Consider the following 21,392-nt stretch of genomic DNA (forward strand, 5'->3'; position numbering starts at 1 on the left):
GGTCAGAGCTTCTTTACTTACCAGAATTTATAATGAGCCGAACACCAAATACAATAAAAGGTTTCAAGTTTACATAATGCATCATTCAAAGTTTACTGAGTGGTTTGCTCTGTTCAGTAGTTTTTCTAGCATAAAACTGATGCAATTTTACTTAAAGAGCTGAGTCTTGTTGGAAGTGTGCGATTAGATCATTAGGAAAAAATACACTCAGTACTTTTGTTAGGATGGTGAGAGAAATTTATTTGCAAGTTTATTAAAATTTATTCATATTTTGCTGAAAGATAAGAATCTGTATGGCTGAGGGTTCAGCCATACTGCATTGAAAAAACTCCAATAGCCACAATTAACGTTTTTAGTTTTAATGGTGGATTATTTAAAAAACAAACAAACAAATAAACAAAAGACATTTTCAGCTTCTTTAATCTTTGCCATTAAATTAGAATTTCCTATTACCAAAAATAACTGAAATTCAACCTGTTTTCTAAAATGATTCAACTCTGTTTAAAACACATAAAAAGACATCTTAATAAAGAAGTCCGCTTCCTGCGTTCTAACCCTCGCACTCATCATCGTCCGTGGTCTGGTAAATGACCTGGTTCCTGCGTTTGATTCTCGGAGTCGTGTTCCTGCTTCCCGCTTCGCCGCTGCCCCGCTTCAGGATGCGAGTGGCGGCCTCCTCGTCACCGCATCGTCCTTCCTGTTCGCCCTCCGGCTGAGTGGGAGGAGTTCTGGGGGTAGAGTGGGAGGGGGGTGGCGGGTCCATCAGGACGGAGGGGGAGACGGTAGATTTGGGCTCTGGCAGGACCAACCAATTGGGGGTGTGGGTATCTGAGGGCATGTCCGCCTTTGTTCCTTCCTCCTCCTCTTCTTCTTCCCACTCGTCTTCGATGGTGATCTCATCAGGGTTGAAAGAACTGGACAACCCTGAAGTATCCGTGGGATACTCGCTGGGTTCATCCAGACTTTCATCCTCATCCTCGTCTCCCCTGGTGGCGCTCTGGGACCTGCCTGCGTCGTCGCCTCTCTGTCCGACCTTACAGTAGATGTCTGTGAGGCCCAGCTTGGCGCAGAGCTCTGTCGTTTGTGGGTTGGTGTTGTAGCTCGGGGGGGCGTGTGGCTGGGGGTGGCCGGGGTCGTACGGCGGGACGGTTCGGCTGAAGTTGTCTGGAATGCCGAGTTCCCCGCTGAGATCCTCCATCACCAGCATCATGTCCGCCTCCGAAGCTCTGAAGTCCCACCTGACGGTTACAGACAACCCACAGCAGCGTCAGGGGAAGCCACTGTTCACAACCAATGAAATCACAAATTCTTGAATTCTTTTGCTTGCGAAAAGAGTGAGAATTTTTCCTCCGCCAGTGTTTGTAGTTCAACGCTCTCTGGCTTTCAAACAAAAACCTTACAATGACCTCACTGACACTCAAAATTGATGAATACATTTAGCCATCATGCAGCAAAGGTCTGCACATTTGACACAGCAGAGAGTGCATGGCACTAGCTGAAAATATCACAAGCAATTTTTGTCCTGAATCAAACAGTCTACCGGACTGTCAGTTGTGAAAACACACAAACCAGCGTGTTCTGCAACTCAAAGCTCACACAGTCACATGTAAGACATGACAGAGAAAACACTGTTTCCTTTTTATCAGTGTCTTACATCTTTGATTTTTAGACACTGTTTTTAGACATCCCATTGACACCGACTAACATGGAGTCTTCTCTCCTCAGTAGCAGGTTTCACACCGATGGGTGTTTTTGCTGGTGTGATCCCTAAAGAATTGTTGGATTTTTGAGGTTCTAATCAGTCAGTTGAGTTAAAAATGCTGCAACTTAAGTCAACAGTTTCTCTGCAAATGTCAAAGTTATTTGTTAATAATAATAAAAAAGTTTAAGCATACTGTATGGTGACATTCATTTAGATTGAGTGAATATCATGTCATTTTTCTTGGGAACCTTTGCGTACCGTTCGTGCAAGCCGTTATTCTCTGGGGGGTTCCAGCGCTGAGGAGTGGTCACCTGTAAATTGTTGGTGGCTTTTAGAACAGCAAACCACTCTGGGTCATATTCCAGACCTTCAGATGAACTCGATCTGTCTGGAATATCAACAATCTGAAAGATACAAAGACATACTGTGAACAAACATGTATGAAATAGTGCAGTACGTATGAAGAAGATTTCTTCTGACCTGCAAAAACTCTCTGTAGGGGAGACATTTATCCAGAGACAGGAACTTGGTGACACGTGGGGCTGCGTTGCCCTTAGGCTACAAAGAGAAGAAGCAAGTTTTTAAATTTTTTTTTTCCAAAACTGAGGCATATTGCAGCAAAAGAGACTGAGACACTTACTGGATGCTGAATGACAGCAGCAAACTTTACATGGAGATGTGCAGAGAACCAGAAGCTGGGCTGCAAATGGGCCAACAGCTCCTCAGCAGCCGGACTTCCCAGTGTGTTGGTCTCCACTTCCGACCGCAGGAACTTCTTCTTCCGCAACAGATCTTCCGTGTTTCCATAGTGGTAGATTTTTCGAGGCCAGTCATGGCTCATGAAAATGTCTATGGGCATCTGGATCTGTCGCAATAAGCAAATAATCAGTTAATCACAACAATAAGCTGAGACTTCATTATCGATTTTATTTATGGTTTGAGTTTTCTATGTTTTTAGATGTTTTTATTTCTGTTCTGTTTATTGTTTTTGGTCGCTTACTTTTGGATATTAAAAAAAATCTTCCAGTTTCAGAGTTCTTTCCAAAATTGAAGTACATAATATTATTGTGACAGACCTGTTCCTATGTGAAGGATTTGCGACTGAATATTAGATCTTGATGTACCTGTTTCAGTTTAAACACCTCCATATTCCTGATGTGGTACACACTCCGGAGCGTTTCGGGATTATACGGAGGAAATTCGTGGCGACCTTAAGGGAAGCACGCTAAGTCAGTGGATAAAAAAACGTATCAAAATATTTTATATATTTAAAAAAAAAACATATAGAAATGAACAAACCCTTTCTGTAGTCGTGTGATTTATAGATTCCAGACAGGCCACCGATCCTGATCCCTTTATAGCGGACGACACCAGCATAACCTGGAGACATAAAGCCAAGTTAATATTAGTTAATGTATCAGAGGCCCAAGTCTACAACCTTCTGCTGCTTACCAAGGTAATAAATGTTTGGAGCAACCCAGCCTCCGTACGGCAACTCCTGCAGGTGGTTGGAAGCCTCATGGTTCCCTCCGATAAAGATGGTGAGAATTGGAGCCTTCTTCTCTCCAGAGTAATACCTGCAACAGTCCCATCACGCCTCAGCAAATTCTGCTCCACCACCATCATCATCACCACCCAAAACCAAACCACTGACTTGTAAAATGTCTGCATAGTCCGGTACTTGGCAGGCACCGCCATGCACTTCAAGTCTCCCTCATTCCGCACCGCCTGGAAGTCTCCACAGCAGAGCAGCAGATCCACTTTGATCGACTCCTTCTTCTCCAGATACTCGATGGTCTCATAAATCTTGTCCAGCTCGCCGTGGCAACAGCCTTCTACTGCGATCTTCATGCTGCGGGGAACAGGTGAGCTCCATATTACCAAACGAACTTACATTCTCACTGTGAGGTTTAGTGATCGGCACGAGACGCCATCCACAATTACAAATATCTGGAATTTTGACTTCTGTCAAAATTGTATTTTTGGTTATGAGAATGTAATCGGAGAATGTGCAAGATGAGTTCCACATTTTTCTTTACAAACTATTGTGAAAAGCTTGCAGTAGAAAACCCAAAACGTTTGGGTTTTCTATAAGACATACTGTTTATAAGACAATCCAGTCATACTGCTTATAAGACAGTGAGGAAATGCATGTAAACTTCTGACTTCTATTAAAAGTCATCTATGCCATTTTCTTTCACTCAATATTGTAACGTTCAGAAAATAGAAATGATTTTGGTGACTCTAACTAAAACAAGAGAAGTTCGGTTTGATTTAACTTTATTCAAAAGGCGGATGTTTCAACTGTTACACTACTCAATAAATCATTGTAATTTTTTTTATTGCATGACGTCACGATGGTCTGTGGCTTAGGCATTCCATTAAATTGTACATAATATATTCAAAGCAAGCAAATACTGACTTAAAATGCCTTAAGAACGTGAATATGAAAATATTTATCTGACTTGGTGCTGCTGTTTATCAAAAGGATAACTTTAACAAAGCCTAATTTATTACAAAAATATATTTCCATTCTGGCAGCCAGATTATTATTAGTAGCATAAATTCTCCAGCAACAAACCAAACACAGCACGCCTCGGCTAGCAACACCTTTTGAGACGAAACAAGGCGACGAGAGAAGCAGAAGTAAAGCAATTCAGTACATACGTGAATCAAGTTTTAGCTGAGGCGGTTACTGGTCTCCATAGAGGTTCTAATTTCCTTCAAAACACATGATTTTGTTACTAATCCACAGTTGAAAGCGATAGAACGAATTTTCCCACCTTGCGTTTTACCATTCAACGCGCATGCGCAGTACTCTTTCAGCATGTTTTCAGACTCGGAGGCAGATTCATCCTGAATGTGTTGATTATATCTTTTTATTGTTGTTTAAGATTTGTGCTTCTAAATATCATATATGATGAAAAATAATATTCTAATAAGGATTTCCTAGCTTTGTTTTTAATTTTGACGCTGGTTTGATCTTAGTAACGTGTCGAATCGGGCTGAAAAGGAGGACATCTACGTCACTCTTATAAACAACATTTACCTAAGTGGTAAGCCACAGACTGTCAGACAGCTCGCCAACACAACCAAGGCTGTTTTGTTCTGTATCCAGTAATAATTATCACAGCCGAACTCACACAAGATTCTGGTGCGTTAATACGAAAGGAGAGTTCGTGGAAAGCCCCGTGGGACGGCCGCATTTACTTTTTAAAGCCGCTCATAGTTGCTCTGGGGGGCGGAGTGTCCGCGGAGTGCTGCGCCGATTAGGGCGCCCGCTTGGAGGAAGAGAGATGGCGTGCTTATTGGAGGCCCCTCTCCGCATCAGTGTTCTGTCTGTGAGTCTCAGTCTCATAATTTAAGCCGGTTTGCAAAATGCTCCCCCCAAATTCAAGCGGTTGATATCATGGAAACGGTCATAAACAGCTAGGGAGAGATAAACCCCAGCATTAGCTTTGGAGGCTAAATGGGCTCAGCAGCATGTAGCTGTGCTCCTACATAGCTGTTAAGGGGAACGTTTTGTCCTAACCCTTCGCTCCGCCGGGCGGAAACGCATGAAACACTATTACTGACGAGTTTGTCTCATATACGCCCACCCCAGCAGTGCTCTCCCAAAAACAAATGAAGCGACCACAGGAGCTGTCATGTCAGTGTCATTTGGAGTGAGTTAGCAGCTAGCTGCAAATTGAGAGTGTTTAAACAGTTTAAACATGTTTACATACCACATAAAGCTCCAACTGAAGACAGTCATGGGAGTTCATTTCTATTTCCACTACATGTTATAGTATGTTTTAAACCACTGAACCTCCTGCTTGGTCTTACGTTTGTAAACGTAGCGTTGTTAAGCTAATGTCAAATGCTGTGAAGTTAGCAATGCAGAATTAAGCTAACGCAGCTAATACATCTGTCAGCTCCACTGTAGTTTTAAGTGAGTGAAAATAAGCTAAAGTGGTGCCATTTCTAGGGTATTGCGAAACCTTTAAACTAGAGTTAATGGGTGCTTGATATTATGTGGCTAAAGTTCAGTGAAGGTTAAAAAGAAGCAGTTGCAACATATCCAATTTTTAGCTACACAGAATTGAAAATATTGTTTTGTTTGCGTATTTGTGAGCATGAAAAGCTCTTAGAATATGTATATTGTAACAACATGCGACCAACCTATGTGAGAAAACTGCGAACAGAAGTGTTCAGACCCGTGATGTTGCAGGTGCATCATAGTTGTGTGTGTGTGTTGGCATCCGGAGCCATCCAGCAGTATCACTGTGCTGTTAGCCGGTGGACCTTTGCTGCTCAGGGGTCAGGTGGAGAGTTCTGGTCCAAGCCGTCAGTGCAATAAGCAAAGTTTTCTGGTGTCACATGCAGCAGCATTAGATGACAGATAAAACAACTTTGTAGGGGGGCTGCTAGAATGAAGACTTCTGTCTGGGTTAAAGAGCACATGATTATTTCTGTGGGAGCTAGAGTTAAGTTGTGTTTTGTGATTTATGTTTGGAATGCCCATGATAATTTTGTTTTACTGAAATGGTACGTATGAGAAGATGAAGACTTAACGATTATATTCAAAAGTAATTTTGCTCTTCCAGTTAATTTGCTTTTTATGGTGCAGCAGCCACAAATTTTAATGTACTTCATGTAGTATCTATGTGAAAAACCAACAGCGGCTTCAATTTTTCTTCAGTTTTCCTGAGTCAATTCTTTGTAGAACTATAACCACATTTTTCTGTAAGTACAGCTGGATGCTTTCTTCCAGGATTGCCCAAGCTGACGAACAGCATCCAAACAGAATGATGCTACAGTGGGAGATGCAGAGTCCAGGGCCACACTTTAAATAGTTTGGAGACCAGAGGATGATTTTCCTTTAACTTCACCATTATGCACAACTTTGTATTGGTCACATACAATACCTATATAATGCATTGAGGTTGTGGTTTTAATGTGGCAAACTGTGAATGGTTCAAATAGTCTGAACTCTCCTAGTGTTAGAGTTCATATCTCTGGATTCGTATAGTTATATTTATTGGTTTTGTCCACACAGGAAGTCACCGCCACCAGTCGCCATTATGTTGACCGACTTTTCGACCCTGACCCACAGAAAGTGCTGCAGGGAGTCATGTGAGTCTAGCAGTGCTGAAGTTCTTCAGTTAAGCATTATGTTTTAAAAAGCTGTGTGTTTTTTTATTCTATTTTTGTCCAATTGTGCTGTTTGGAAAATGCATTAATGATTCACTTATACAAATAAACAAAATGAATAAATTTATGATAAATGCAGGTGAAGTATTTTGCATGTAGTTTCTATGATTTCTTGTCTTCCTGGTTTATAAATATGTCAGATATTATATTTCATCTCAGTGCTGGGTAATGTGCGGAAAGAAGAATATTATGTATTTTTCTATATTTCCTGAAGGATTTCAGTGTTTAAATTTTCAAATTACTCCAGTCTCTAAGATGGCTTTTATCTGAACACAAAGTACAATTAAAATAAACATTATTAATTATGACATTTATTATCAAGTCACTCTTAAATGACACAGAATTCCTTCAAACCTCATGGATTACAAGTGAAGATGCAAAATGAAAACATTTACCAACTATATGAAGATGTAAATGTGTTTATGTGAAAGCCTAAAAATAGGGAAAGTCAAGTTGACTGGTTGCAATCTATCTTTTAAAAATGCTTTGAAGAAATGGGAACTAGGTATTCGATAAACCCATACCATGTTCTCTGTCATATACATTTTTAAAGCCTACCTTGATCTTTGGTATTTTCATTTTCTGTTTCTACTTTAAAATATTAGTTATTTTATTTCTGGGCTATAATTCTGCATGAGGACACAATTGTCTTGGCAGTGAGCTGTATGGTAAGGGAGGTAAATAAATAAATGAATAAATAAATAAACCCCAAAGCCCACTTTGGTAGAACTTCAGCAGACTTATATCTCTAGACTTTAACAACCATTAGATGCTAGCTGCATCCCAGCAAATAGCTTGGTAGACACATGTAAACCTATGGAGTTTGCTAAACTTTACTGGAACCGTAACAGGAACGTATGACCACTGTTGAGAATCGTAAGAGACCTGTGATCTCGTGGGCCTGTTTCCCTTCAAAAAATTGATTGATTTATTTTCCAACCCTAACCATATGTGGACAAAGCAACACAGAAGTTGTTCAACAGATATAAAACCAATCTTCTTTCATCTTCATCTCAACACCCAGACCTAAATTCTGAGGAAAATCTTTGTGTAGATGCAGAGGTCAGATTCCTCTCTCTGTGCTCCAACTAAGAAAAGGTTTTGAGAAGATCATGTGTTTTTCTTTCTCAAAGGTCAACACTCCTCCTTCTTAAGGAGTGTTGTCCTTCTCATATCCTCCATAGATTATGGATATGATCTACAGTCTAGAGGTTGTAGATTATATGCAGTTAATGATTTTATAACCGTGTGCCGTGATCTGGGTTATTTTAACTTACCTCATGTTTCAGGATATTATGGAAGCTTCATTTTTTCCAGTGGGAGATTTTCCTGAAGTGAACCGATGTGCTTACATGTACATGTTTTCATCTGATACCTTGTATCAGAACTCAGCATAAGGTAGATGACATGTAGTCTGACTATTTCCTGGTTATTTTTATCCTTTGAGGTTACTAGCTCTAGTTACGGCTCGTAGCTCTCCGCTTTCTAAACTCCAGCTGCACTTTTCCTGCAGCTTCACTCAGCTGATGTTTGATGTAATCCGGGTCACTGGCACAGCACAAGAAAGGTTGCGTCAATAAATATGTGTTGAGCAAGTGCATATTGAACTTCAGATTTATAGAAGTCAATCAGTTACACATGAATATTTTCTGTTTCACCTCAAATAAGAGTATCAAATCTTTCATTTCTGGTGCAGTTATTAAGCCATGCTTTTTTTGTTTTACTACAAAAAGGATAATCTGGTGATATGAATTTTCCATGACAAAAATGAATTAACATAACAATGTGGACATTTAAGCATCACAAAAAACAAACAAATGAACTACTGTATTGAAAGAAAAGACTCATCTGTCCTTTTGTGTTTTTATTTGTCTCTTAGTGATATGAAGAATGCTGTCATAGGAAACAACAAGCAGAAAGCCAATCTGATTGTCCTTGGAGCTGTACCGAGGTACTCTGCATGTCTTTTCATTTCCATCTTTTCTCTTGCCATTTTTTTTTCTTTCTCTGTTGTTTCAAGCGAATCAGCATAAATATGGTGGTAAACAAACATTAGTATATATCACATCTGCTGTGTCAGGTCCGCTGAGTATGAGGTGAGGTGATGAAGTTGGTTTCAGGTTTTCTCGCTTTCTGCTTCCAGGTTACTGTACCTGCTTCAGCAGAGCTCGTCCAGCCTGCAGCTGAGGACGGAGTGCGCCGTGGTGCTGGGCAGTCTGGCCATGGGCACCGAGAACAACATCAAGTCCTTGGTGGACTGTCACATCATCCCCACCCTGCTCCAAGGTGAAGCTAAAAAACCCACTGCCATGCATGCAAATAAGAAAACAAGGGCAAACGGTCATTCCTGCTGCTTTGCAGGTCTCCTCTGTCCAGACCTGGTCTTCACTGAAGCCTGTCTTCGATGTCTCAGAACTGTCTTCATCAGTCCCGTTACGCCTGTGCAGCTGCTGTATACAGTAGGTCACCTTAAACCTGATTCTGTGCAGCACATGTTTCCAGGGCCTTTCTTCCCTTGCAATTCTAGATCCTTTAATGTGATTATTCACAATAATACATGTTTTGGGTCCTGTGCACTGCAAAAACTCTAAACCTTGCCAAGTACTTTTAGGGCTGTTTCTAGTGCAAATATCTTTTTACACTTGTAGTAAGACAAAACTAACTTACAAGTAGCTGTAAACCAATATGGAACTTGTTTTGAGTCAACAACTCCTTAAAATTGCTGAAAAAAAACTAGTTCCACTGGCAGATTATTTCATTCTTATCAAACATTTTTCCCATGTTACAAGTGAATTATTACTTTTTCATCATTATTAAGGAGTTATTGACTTAAAATTAGCTCTTATGTCTTGCTCAACAGAAACTTTTGAGTTAGTTTAGCCTTATTTCAAGTGTACTAAAAATGTTTGCGCTGGAAACTAGACCAAAAATACTTGGTAAGATTTAGTGTCTAGGCATGTGTCTATTTGATTACAACATTATTTTTCAGATGACTCTTGTGTACATGTAGAGGAATGAGTTGACATACTTTACAACACCGTTAGAAACCACTCTAAGGTGAAGTTGATGCTTTCTGAACTGGATTCAGTGAGGATTTGATACTGCAGGAACTTAATCACAGCTTCACAATTCAAATTCAAAAATACTTGGATTCCAAAGGATCAATTTCACGTGTATATTCTCCATGTTGCTCTACATTTATTTTCAGAACTGTAATGTTTGTTTCTGCTTGTTGTCAGTACTGTGAGGCCATGCACATATAGTGTTGTTGTATGTTTTACTGAAGGATCCCACTGTGATTCCCCATCTCATGTCTCTACTGAGCAACTCCCAGAGAACCCAGGAGTACATCACTCAGATCTTCTCCCACTGTTGTAAGGTATTTGACAGTATTTGGTCATACATGAACAAGATGGATTCAATCCAGACTGTATCTAAACTGTAATCCAATGCTGATTGTTGTCTGCAGACCCCAGAGCACCAGACGGTTCTTTTCAACCACGGCGCCATCCAGAATATTGCCCCTCTGATTATTTCACCCTCCTATAAGGTATGCAGCTCCTCTCTGTGAGGTCGTCTGACGTGTTCTCACCGTCAGTCATGCATACATCAACTTCTACGTCATTTCCTCTTCAGGTCCGGATGCAGGCGTTAAAGTGTTTCTCAGTCCTGGCCTATGAGAACACTCAGGTCTCCACGACACTGGTGAATGGTGAGATTCTCACCTGCCTTTGGTTTTCCCTCCACTTTTTCTCCTCTTCTGAACTCTGCTTGTTGTTCTGTTGCTGGCAGTGCTGGTGGATGGTGAGCAGCTCACTCAGGTATTTGTTAAAATGATGCAAAGGGATCAACCCGTGGAAATGCAGCTAACAGCAGCCAAATGGTGAGTATTGCACTGGTTTTCCAAATACACATCATAGTTACTGTTTCTTTTTTACATATTTGGTAAAACTATCATTATGTCCAAACAATATAATATGAGACAGATAATCTGTGACAAAAAATGAAGCTCATCGACCTTTTCCTTATGCTTTATGGAGGTCTGTAAAAATATACTCTCCAGTCAGAAAAAATCAATCAGAGCCGGGCGGAGGGTCGTAACGGGGTCAACCATCACAATTGGTTCTCTTATGAAAACACATTGGCCTGGAAAAATAGATTTGGGTGGGTTGTTAAAATTTGGGTTGATTTTATTTTATTTTTTTAACATATTTTTTAGAAGGTATTCATAGAAATATTTAGTTGAAATATTTATTATTGTGTGGCAGCAAAGCACATAAGTTTTACATTTTAATAAATTAGTTCATTTATTTTTAAATGTCTAAAATTTCCCAGGCCAGAGTCTGTCTTGAATTCTAAAGCGACTCAGCATAGCCCACAGTGACAGCAGATAAATAGTTTTTCTGGAACAGGAAGTTGTTTCTCCTCCATTAAATAGCTTATACATGTGTATGATTGACAGCATGAAGGTCTTTCTCCTGGCTCCAATTGGTTGTTTTTGGTCGGTATCGGTCCATTTCTGCAGATTGCAAGTTTATCACTGGGAGGAAGTGGAAGGGCTAGATTTTTTTTTCCTCCACACAGGTCATCTGTCTCATACCATACTGTTAAGAAATTGTGCCAGCTTGAACAAATCTGTAAAAACTACACTTTTTATAAAAGTTATAGACTTCAGCTTTACAGTTAGCGGGTTTGTTGTTTGCGTTGACCTCATGTGTGGCTGCTGTTTCCGTTCCAGTCTAACCTACATGTGTCGAGCAGATGCCATCAGGACAGACGACGGCTGCATAGTACTAAAGGTTTGGATCTTTTTACCCCTACATGTTGTCCTAACTACCGCCGCTGAGCCGGTTCTGTGCGACGTCACTTCCTGTTGTGTGTTCAGACGTTGCCCTGCCTCGTGCGAATGTGCAGTAAAGAGCATTTACTGGAGGAGAGAGTGGAGGGTGCAGAGACACTAGCCTACCTGATGGAGCCTGACGTGGAGCTGCAGAGGATCGCCAGCACCACTGACCACCTGGTGGCCATGTTGGCCGACTACTTCAAGTACCCCAGCTCTGTGTCTGCCATCGCTGACATCAAGAGGGTGGGTCTAAGCAGGTCTTTTACATGCATTGGACTGAAATGGAGAGTTTGGGTTTTATGAAATAAGTTGTCTATATTTCCTGTACCAGTTGTAGAAAGATGTTTCATTGTGCTGTTTGTGGGAGAGTGGTTATCTCCTCAGATTGGTGAAAGCCTTTTACAGATTGTTTAGTTGAGTAATTGCTTGAACAAGGAAAAACAAAGTGTTGAATTCTAAATTAATGATATTTATATGACAAATATTTGGCTTCAGATGTTATAATGTAACACTCATGAATTTCATTTATGGTCCATCTACGGTTTTCACTTTCTGCCAGTGCTTCCTGTTCAGTTCATGCATGAATCTGATGTTGCAGAAAAAGCATCGAAACAAGGTGTTCAAAATTATCTGTCAAAATATACTAACGGGCAAAAAAGTGTGATTTTTAAAAACTAAAATCACCAAAAACATATAAAAAAATGTATACCTTCTCAACAGTTAGCAAAGTTTTAACTATTTTGATTGAGCAAATACCATAATCAGATTTTTTGTATGAATGTCATTGTAAAACTGGAAATGGTTTTGGAATGTAAGAAAACCAGAAAGCTTAGAATAGATCACTTTGTGTTGCTTCTGACATTTTTGTGAGTAGATTTTTATTTAAAACTTATTTTATTTAAAACTATTTAAAACTTTTATTCTGAAATTGTTTAGAGAGAGCTGCAAAAAAAGTCAGTTCATGTGCCACAAATGGCCACTGGCCTTCACTTTAAGCATCCTTGACCAAAGGTTTGCATTAATTTGCCCTAAAATAAGCTACTCAAAAGTATTTGAAGAAGTGAAAATGTACCTTTTTGATTTGCTTGAAAAATGTGTAATGTAATAATCATATAAATTTTCTCTGTAGATAAAGACAAAATGTTTCCTCCGACTGGCCAAATTTCCAGTGTAGTGTATGTCTAAAATATAACTTAAACATAGAATGCATGTAATTTATTGTTTATATAATGACTATCTATAAAGACATGACAACTTTAATATTTAAAAGATTTGTTTATTAACCACTGGGGGCAACTGACTTAATCCACCAACTGCTGGATTTGTAAACTGAATAGAAATCCTGGTCAGTCTTTGCTCTCGGCTCCTTGTGTTTTGTCTGGGTTCAGTCTTCTCTTGTGTTTGTGTGCTCTTGTTAGATAAATGTGTAAAAATTGAATAAAAAAACAGAAATGAAAATCAGATCAGATTACTCCTAGCCTAAAAGGTTTGGGTGATTTCTAAAAGTGTCAATTTCAATACTTATAACTGTCATCAAACAATCGAGATGACAAAAATGCTAATTCACAGGCGCTGAATTGTGATGTGATTATGTCTTTTCTGTGTAATATGATAGCACATTTATGTACTCTGCACTCTTTGCAACTTAATTTGAAAATCGTTTGCGTCAGGCTTTCTTCCTCCCTTTAATCTCTGATTGTTTGTTCTTTCCCAATGGGCTTTTGGGTTTGTTTTAAATGTTTTACAGAACACGTTTTGATCAAAGCTAAAAGCTGTCAGTATTGAAATGTTGCGCCTGTCCACTCTGCAGCTGGACCATGACCTTAAACATGCACATGAACTGAGACAAGCTGCTTTCAAGCTCTACGCCTCTCTGGGCTCAAATGATGAGGACATTCGCAAAAAGGTTCTGCATTTAGTTTTCCCCCATTCCTGCATGTGTGGAACATGAACACATGCTCATGTTCCAATGCACTGTCTTTGTTTTCTTCAGATCACAGAGACGGAAAACATGATGGACCGAATAGTCAGCGGCCTATCGGAATCCAGCATTAAAGTGCGGCTGGCAGCGGTGAGGTGAGCCTCTCTCAACTCCGCTTTCCACTTTGAAGGACAACTTGTGCATCAAGTAGTGCCTGCAGGGTTCATTTTAACTTTGAAGCTCTTCATACTGATGGCATACTGATAATAAAATCATAACTCTGTGAATGTGTTGAAAATGTTCCCAATAATTAGATGAAGGAAGTCGAACTTGAAGGAACTGTGTAAATATGCATGAACCCAAGATACTTGCTGTGTAATGGTGCAGAAATAACTTACCATTACATGATAACTGCGTTGTGGTGAACCAGATGTAGTGTAGGGGAGAAAAAGTAGAATCCATGTTTTTTATAGAAGTTGCTGTAATGTTTGTGCATGTTTCCTCTCCTCCGTTCCTCACTCCTCTGCAGGTGTCTTCATAGTCTTTCCCGGTCAGTGCAGCAACTAAGGACCAGCTTTCATGATCACGCTGTGTGGAAGCCCCTCATGAAGGTCCGTTTGAACAGATCCCCGCTCAACCTTCTCACTGAAGTAAGGCTGGAATCTGTTCCAGCTCTCAGGCTGGTCTCTCTGAATGATGTGTTTGTGTGCAGCTCCTACAGAACGCCCCAGATGAAATCCTAGTCATGGCTTCCTCAACACTATGCAACCTGCTGCTGGAGTTCTCACCAAGTAAAGAGGTGAGGATCTTTACAGCCCTCACATCCAGTTGTTCTCAGAGATAGTTGATCAATTATATGTGGCTCAGTTTGTAAAGGTAGTACAGTTTAAATTGAATGGACAGTAGACCAGTTTAAAGTTGATCTGTGAATGAAGTTGTTGTTTCCAACAGCCCATCCTGGAGTCTGGGGTGATTGAGTTACTATGCAGTCTGACTCAGAGCGACAGCCCTGCTCTCAGGGTAAATGGCATCTGGGCCCTGATGGTAACAAGCAAACTTTTGTTTTATTATAGAATTCATTTTATTAAAAAAAAAAAAAAAAAAAAAAAGAAGAAGAAGAAGAAACCAAAAGAATGGTGATTGGGAAATCTCCCATCTTGTGTTGAATTCCCCCATGATGTGTTTGCAGAACATGGCGTTCCAGGCCGATCAGAAGGTGAAGGTAGAGATTGTCCGGTGTCTGGGGACCGAGCAGCTGTTCCGCCTGCTCTCTGACCCCGACACCAACGTGCTGATGAAGACCCTCGGTTTGCTGCGTAACCTACTGTCAACGCGCCCGGTGAGACGCGCGCAGACCCCCTCCCCACACGCACGCACGCACGCACACACAGAATATTCTGCTTGTGTTCCCTCACAACTATTAGCAACTACTTTTGTTCTTGTTTCTACTTGAAATAAGGCAAAACTAACTTGCAAGCAACTTTTCAGCAACATACAGAAGGTTGTTTTAAAACAAAAATTCCTCAATTTTGATGAAAAAGTACAAGTTGCATTGGTGGATTATTTCAATTGCAAGAAGGAAAAATGTCTTGTGATAAGATGAGTGATCTACCAGTGGAACTATAACTTTTTCATCAGTAATAAGGAATTATTGATTCTAAGGCTCCTATATTTTCCTGAGACTGAAAAGCACCAGAATAAAGACTTTTATATCCAGTTTTTGGTAGAAAGAGATAAAAACAATCAATTATGCAAATGGAAATTATTGAGGTCATTTTAATTTATCATGCGATTCATTGATTTATTGCTAACTGCGACAGGCCTTGATACAAGCTTCAGCATCATCAGCCCTCCATGGTGCAGCGTTTTCTTCTGTCATGTTTATTAGTAGAGCACATTTCAGCAACCAGGCAGTTCAAAATGCTCTGCACCATAAAAACATAATAAAGTAGCTAATTATTAAACATGAAATAGACATTACATTTTGTCAAATACCCTCATCAAGTGTATATACATCAGATATATTGATCAACGTTCTAATCTACTAATCCAGTGGTTCCCAAAGTATGGGGCGCGCCCTCTTGGGGCGGTGCAGTGCTATTGCAGGGACGACGTGGGAAGCAGTATGGATGAATGGAAAACAAAAAACAGTTACACAAAATTATTTCACTGTAAAGATGGTTTGTTGTGTGTTTTGTTCCAACCTGAAGTATGAAATAAACTTCAGTGGAGTTTGGTTGAATAGCTCAGCCACGCTGCGTTCAGGCTTCTCCCTGAGTAAGGTGCTGAATGTGAAGGATTTTCTCCAAGCATCTTAAACACTGACCTCCCTCTGCTCTCTCCTCATGCTGCCAGCACATAGACCAGATCATGAGCTCTCATGGGAAGCAGATCATGCAGGCGGTGACCCTGATCCTGGAAGCCGAGCACAGCGTAGAGGTCAAAGAGCAGGTGAGCGTGCGAAACAGGATTTCTCTGCAGCACTTTGTCCTGCTGCTGCATTGCAGGATGGGATTTCTACGTTTTGTCTGAATTAAATCTGTGGTCAGATGAAAGCACTGACCCTTTGTTTTGTTTCTTTTGTTCACTCAGACGCTGTGCATCCTCGCCAACATCGCCGATGGAAACACAGCCAAGGAGCTCATCATGACAAACGATGACATGCTCCAGAAAATTAAATACTACATGGTACGGCTCAGTGTTGAGCCAACCCAGAGCTGAATGTTTGAATGTTGCTTCATTGTTGCTTTCTGATTCTGCGTTTTAGCCTCTTTCAAATAAATGTATTTATTTATCTAGAAACTGAATATTTATTTCATTGTGTTTAATTAGATTCATGTTGCATGAGGATGTTTTGTATGCTCTTATTACTCGCATTGAGAATAGTCAATAACTTCTATAACGTTATAGAAGATGATTTATTATTAAGACTGAAGTAAAAATGTAAGTAAAACTATGGATTCAAGATTTCAGAAAACATTTGAGGAATAAATCTCTAATGACGTATATAGACATGTGATCAGTATCAATAGATAATATATCTGATAGAATATTCACTGAACACCAATCCAGAACCGCACAGTATTCTGGGAGATGTAGGCAGAGGAAAAGATTTAACTGCTCAACCTTTGACAGCGAGCTGGTGGCATCAATTAACTCAGTCTTTGGTTACCTAGCAACAACTGAAATAACTTGGGTAGCAGCAGTTTTATGTTTTGCTACACTACCTCATAACTACTTAAAAATGAAAAAATAAGAAACCACAGAGTGAAACTGGATAGAACAGGAGAGGTCACATCACCAGTTTGACAATTATCAGCATTGACTCACATATGAGCTGATATGTTGATAAGTTTTTCAGCCGTATTGTCCAGCCTGACACTTGAAATTGTGCTCACAGTTCAGAAAGCGTTGGTTTCGCTACGGAACGGGGTCGTGTGTCTCTGACCTCCTCTCTGTCCTCCGTTCCCACAGGGACACTCCAACGTGAAGCTGCAGCTCGCCGCCACCTTCTGTGTGTCCAACCTCATCTGGAACGAGGAGGACGGTAAGGACTGCTGCCAGCTGGTACATTCAGATTACAGAAGGACTCATGGATTTTAAAAAAACATGGCCGTAAAAGAGAGTTTGGGTTCCATTCCTGTCACATGATTTTTGTTGTTGTAATTTTGTAAATGTGCCTTTTTAAAAGTTGATCAGTTTTGGTTGTAAAGCTGAAAAGTCTGAACTGGGAAAAATTTCTACATTATACCAGTCAGTAATATTTTCATGACAAAGTAAAGTTCAAATATGGAGGCGTGTTAAGAGTTAACTTCAGTTCAGCTTTTGTCTTAAATCCCAACAATAAGTTACTCTGACCCAAACAGATCTGCAGCAATGTTTCCATGTTGCATGTTTAATGTAACTTGAATAATAATTATGCTTTTCAATCAACCAAAATAAAACGGTATGTTAGTTTAAGTTGTGTTTCAGAGTGTGTTTTCATTGAAGAGCATTACAGTCGCTGGTTGTAATTGTCGGTTTTCTGTTTATTTCAGATTTTTCCCACATCATCTTTAAAAGTACTTTATTGTCCACTGAAACCTGGTTTAAAATGTAATAACCCAGTTCCAATAAAGTCAAAAATTGGCCAGAAAGCACGGCAAAGTCTTGAGATTAATCTCAGAAATTTTCAAGAAAAAAAAAGTGAAGAATTTCCAAAATGTGAAAATATTCAGGAATTCCAACTTTTTTTCCCCCAAGAAAATTTCTGAAATTAAATAAAAACTTCAGAATTGTTTTTGGCAGAAGTTTACTCCTTATAAACTATCTAAAAGGGCCACAATTCACTGTTGTAGAATGATTACAGACTAGGCATTCATCAGTACCATTTCCGCACCTGAGTCTGTGTTTAAAGTAGGATCAGGTTTACAAACTCGGAGTCTTCAACACGATGATGAAGTTTTCCGGTTTGCTCCTGGTTGTGCGTTAGGTTCTCAGGATCGCCAGGACAAGCTGAGGGAGATGGGCTTTGTGGACGTCCTGCACAAACTGACACAGTCAGCCGATCCCAACCTCAGCGACAGGTGGGCAGAAAACCCCTCTGCTAATCCCTTACCAAAGACAGTGGTCTGACCTGGATGATGATGTGTTTGTGTCTCTGCCAGGGCGAAGACGGCGTTACAGCAATACCTAGCATGACTACAGTGGGCAGCGATCCTCTACTGCCAGCCTAACTGAAGGTCATCTAGAGGACGCCTGCCGCTGCCTCTTTGGGTTCATGTTGACTTTCGTTTTGAGACTTGCACAAAGACACCTTTTTGTTTCGTCTTAGACCTGTGGCCCACGTTTCTCCTGCCTCCTGTTTTCAGCGGTTCTTCTCAGCCCTAACTCATCCTGGAGGAGGGTCCGAGCGTGTGGCTCTTTGTTTGTTGGAGAAATTAGGGACGTTTTTTTTCTTTTTTGTTCCTTTGTCTTTTTTTGCTTGAGAGGGAACGTTGTGGAGTTTGACGTCAGATTCACATACATGCGCTCGTCTGAAGCCTCTCTTCTAGGACTCCTGACGGTGGAGCTTCAGGACAGGACAACTTCCTGGTGTTTCTTTTGGAATTTTTGGATTAATATTGCTGTTAATATTAACGTCTACCCAAGGCATCACTAGCAAGGATATATTTGGAAGAAATGACTATTTTGAAACTTTGGGTGTTTTATTTTTTTGTGGACATATACCTCGTAAATATATATAAATATAAATATATATATAAATTTAAACATAAATATATATTTTTGGATTTTTATTTTACCCCGTTCTCAGCCCATTGACTCCATCCTCTCCCGCGGCGCCTCCGCTCTCAGCACATTTGGAACTGCAGCCTGATTGCTTCACCATTAAACCCTGAATTTTGTCTGCAGGGTTGAAAACTGAAAACAAATCCAAGGATCCCAGATTTCTAAGTTTCCGTTGGTGACCGTGAAGAGGCTTGCACTTGACACATGTCACTTCTGCTCAGTGTCCTTACAATGGGAAATGTAGTTCCAGAGCTGGTAGGGCTTAATCCAATCTGATCTGTTATCAGTAGACTAGAGGAGGATTCACTGTTGCTATTTCTGTATCATCCCCCCTTCTCCCCTCTACTTCTTTTTCTGTATGTTTGTCAAAAAGAAAACATGGACAGAAAACCTCCTCCTCCTCCAACAGGTCCACCGTTTCCTCTCTGAAGCTAGCGCTCCGGTGTAGAAGCTCTCCTCCATCCAGGGGGTTTTTAGTGTTGCCCTCTGACATTTCAAACCGTACTGAAGTTCTGATAGAATGAATGTTACAAAATGGAAAATATATATGCAGACCTACAGAAGGATTCCCTTGTGTTGTGTGTTATTTCTTCTGTAGGGAGGCTGCATAGAATTTTTGTTTCAGTCCCAAACCTAAATAAAACTAAAGCTACAGTATGAAGCTTTTTTTTTTTTGCGTATTTGTTGAAACTGTATGAGAAATCTGTGGAAAAAAAACGTCATTTCTCCTAGTACCTAGTAGAAACAACCAATCAGAGCCAGGAGGCGGGTCTTAGCGCTGCTAGTCAGATAGCAAAAGCTAACCTGAATGCTAGGTTGGTTAGCATGGCCACCAATGACAGTGTATAAATGGTTTTCCTGTAATGGTACGTAATTTCTCTGCCATTAGCACATTTAGCAGTGAGTATCTGAGCTTAATTGACATCGCTAAGACGCGCCTCCAAGCTCTCATAGGTTGTTTGTAGTTTCTTCAGACACCAATAGTAGCTCAGAGAGGAGGGAGAGGACCTTGATTTTTTTTCCCCCACAGATTGTCTATCATTTGATAGACACATTTGAACAAATGTTCCTAAAACACATATTTAAAAAAAGTTACATACTGCAGCTTTGATGTATTAATTTGTAAACCCACAACACTGCAGACTGACTTTTAAGATTTGGTACTAGGAAGCGTATAGATGCTGCTCCTTGTCTGTTTTGTTTTCTTACAAGAATAAAAATCTGGAGTTAATTTAACCATATATTTGCTTTGACCTTGTGATGGTCGACATCACGTCTGAGTAAGGTTAAAGAACGGGTTCTTTATCGACACTAACAACGTGGCACATGTGACTGTAACTCCGTATCGTTGTCTCTGACAAAGATGTCAGGCCCAAAATGGCCTCTTTTCTCATTTTTCTTAGTGTGTTTCTGGCTTGAAGCAAAAGGAAAGTATCCAATGAAATGAAGGTGCTGAACTAAACATTTAATATTCTTGATTCATCTGGAGTGAAATAAAATTAAGTCATTGTTAATGTCCATGTCCCTACATGCTCATTAGGTTTGGCTCTGTTCTGTTCTGACGTCATGCCAGTACTTCCATTGTCACACTTAGAGCCTTCAGGACTGCACTGCTTCCATGGAAAATGGCTTCTGATTGTTAGCGGTTCCGAACGGTCGGGTTCTGTATTGGAGCGACGTCGTCATCGCCCCTAAAAGTTAGACTAAAACGCTTCGACACACACTGGCTTGCACCAAGAATGAATGCTTGTTTGGGTATTTAGTGCCTTACAAAAGTATTCACATTCTTGTAATTGTTCACATTTTGTCACATTACAGCTGTTCTAGGCAATTTCAATATGACTCAATATAAAATAAATAACAAGCATGCACATGGAAATATGTCGATTTATAAATGAACTTATAAAGGAGTTCATAAAAAGCTTAGTTGGACATTAGAAAACCATTCGACTGAATAGACCAGGATTGTTCAGGTCCGGTCTCGGACCGGACCGGCAGCCATTCAGCTCTGAACAGACCTGCTAACTCATTTGATTCAATGTCAGAATTTTATTTATTTAGATTTTTGGCGGCCCTGATCCTCTTCTAGTTGGACCCAACTTGTTGCAACCCAAATAATTTTCATCCATCACCTGTCTCCATGGCAACCAGATTACACCCAAAATCAAGCTGACCCTTCTGGGCGCTTAACCTGTTCTCCGATCTGCTGTTTTGAAACTGTTTCTTTAAAAAAAAAAAAAACTCAAAGACTCTGCTCTTACAAATCAACACTTCTTTATTGTTGTAATGTATGTAATCCCAGTTTAAATTTGTATGTAACAGCAGTCTGTAATAAAATACATCGGAAACCCAGCAGCCTCCACCAGGGGGGGCAGTTTTCCCTCCGGCCTGAACAGCTCAAAAGCAGGCACGTTTCTCATGCAAAAATAATAATAAAAAACATGCATTTGATTTAAATCCCAGTA

General features: G+C 40.2%; 2 protein-coding genes across 5 annotated transcripts; one reads left to right on the plus strand and one right to left on the minus strand.

The window, feature by feature from the left end:
- Positions 1-343: 343 nt before the first annotated feature.
- Positions 344-5,995, minus strand: dbr1 (debranching RNA lariats 1). 3 transcript variants are annotated; one of them, XM_055059803.1, is made up of 9 exons: positions 5,864-5,995; positions 3,357-3,554; positions 3,155-3,279; positions 3,002-3,082; positions 2,827-2,912; positions 2,343-2,567; positions 2,183-2,260; positions 1,961-2,106; positions 344-1,238 (listed from the first exon to the last, which is right to left on the minus strand). In XM_055059803.1, the coding sequence occupies exons 2-9, from the start codon at positions 3,551-3,553 to the stop codon at positions 551-553; spliced, it is 1,626 nt and encodes a 541-aa protein (XP_054915778.1). In that variant the 5' UTR covers position 3,554; positions 5,864-5,995; the 3' UTR covers positions 344-550. The 3 variants fall into 3 exon arrangements, with proteins under 3 accessions (XP_054915778.1, XP_054915776.1, XP_054915779.1); XM_055059801.1 differs by lacking the exon at positions 5,864-5,995 and adding an exon at positions 4,370-4,517; XM_055059804.1 differs by lacking the exon at positions 5,864-5,995 and adding an exon at positions 4,486-4,501.
- Positions 4,752-21,378, plus strand: armc8 (armadillo repeat containing 8). 2 transcript variants are annotated; one of them, XM_055059799.1, is made up of 22 exons: positions 4,752-5,043; positions 6,741-6,817; positions 8,775-8,846; positions 9,039-9,181; positions 9,257-9,354; positions 10,182-10,274; positions 10,365-10,445; positions 10,532-10,607; positions 10,688-10,778; positions 11,634-11,694; positions 11,781-11,981; positions 13,549-13,644; positions 13,732-13,814; positions 14,189-14,270; positions 14,372-14,458; positions 14,611-14,703; positions 14,849-14,998; positions 16,015-16,110; positions 16,252-16,347; positions 17,134-17,206; positions 18,131-18,224; positions 18,306-21,378. In XM_055059799.1, the coding sequence occupies exons 1-22, from the start codon at positions 4,999-5,001 to the stop codon at positions 18,337-18,339; spliced, it is 2,022 nt and encodes a 673-aa protein (XP_054915774.1). In that variant the 5' UTR covers positions 4,752-4,998; the 3' UTR covers positions 18,340-21,378. The 2 variants fall into 2 exon arrangements, with proteins under 2 accessions (XP_054915774.1, XP_054915775.1); XM_055059800.1 differs by lacking the exon at positions 4,752-5,043 and adding an exon at positions 5,343-5,367.
- The last annotated feature ends 14 nt before the right edge of the window (positions 21,379-21,392 follow it).

The sequence above is a fragment of the Poeciliopsis prolifica genome, unplaced genomic scaffold, assembly GCF_027474105.1.
Source record: "Poeciliopsis prolifica strain line A6 unplaced genomic scaffold, Auburn_PproV2 SCAFFOLD056, whole genome shotgun sequence".
Lineage (NCBI taxonomy): Eukaryota > Metazoa > Chordata > Actinopteri > Cyprinodontiformes > Poeciliidae > Poeciliopsis > Poeciliopsis prolifica.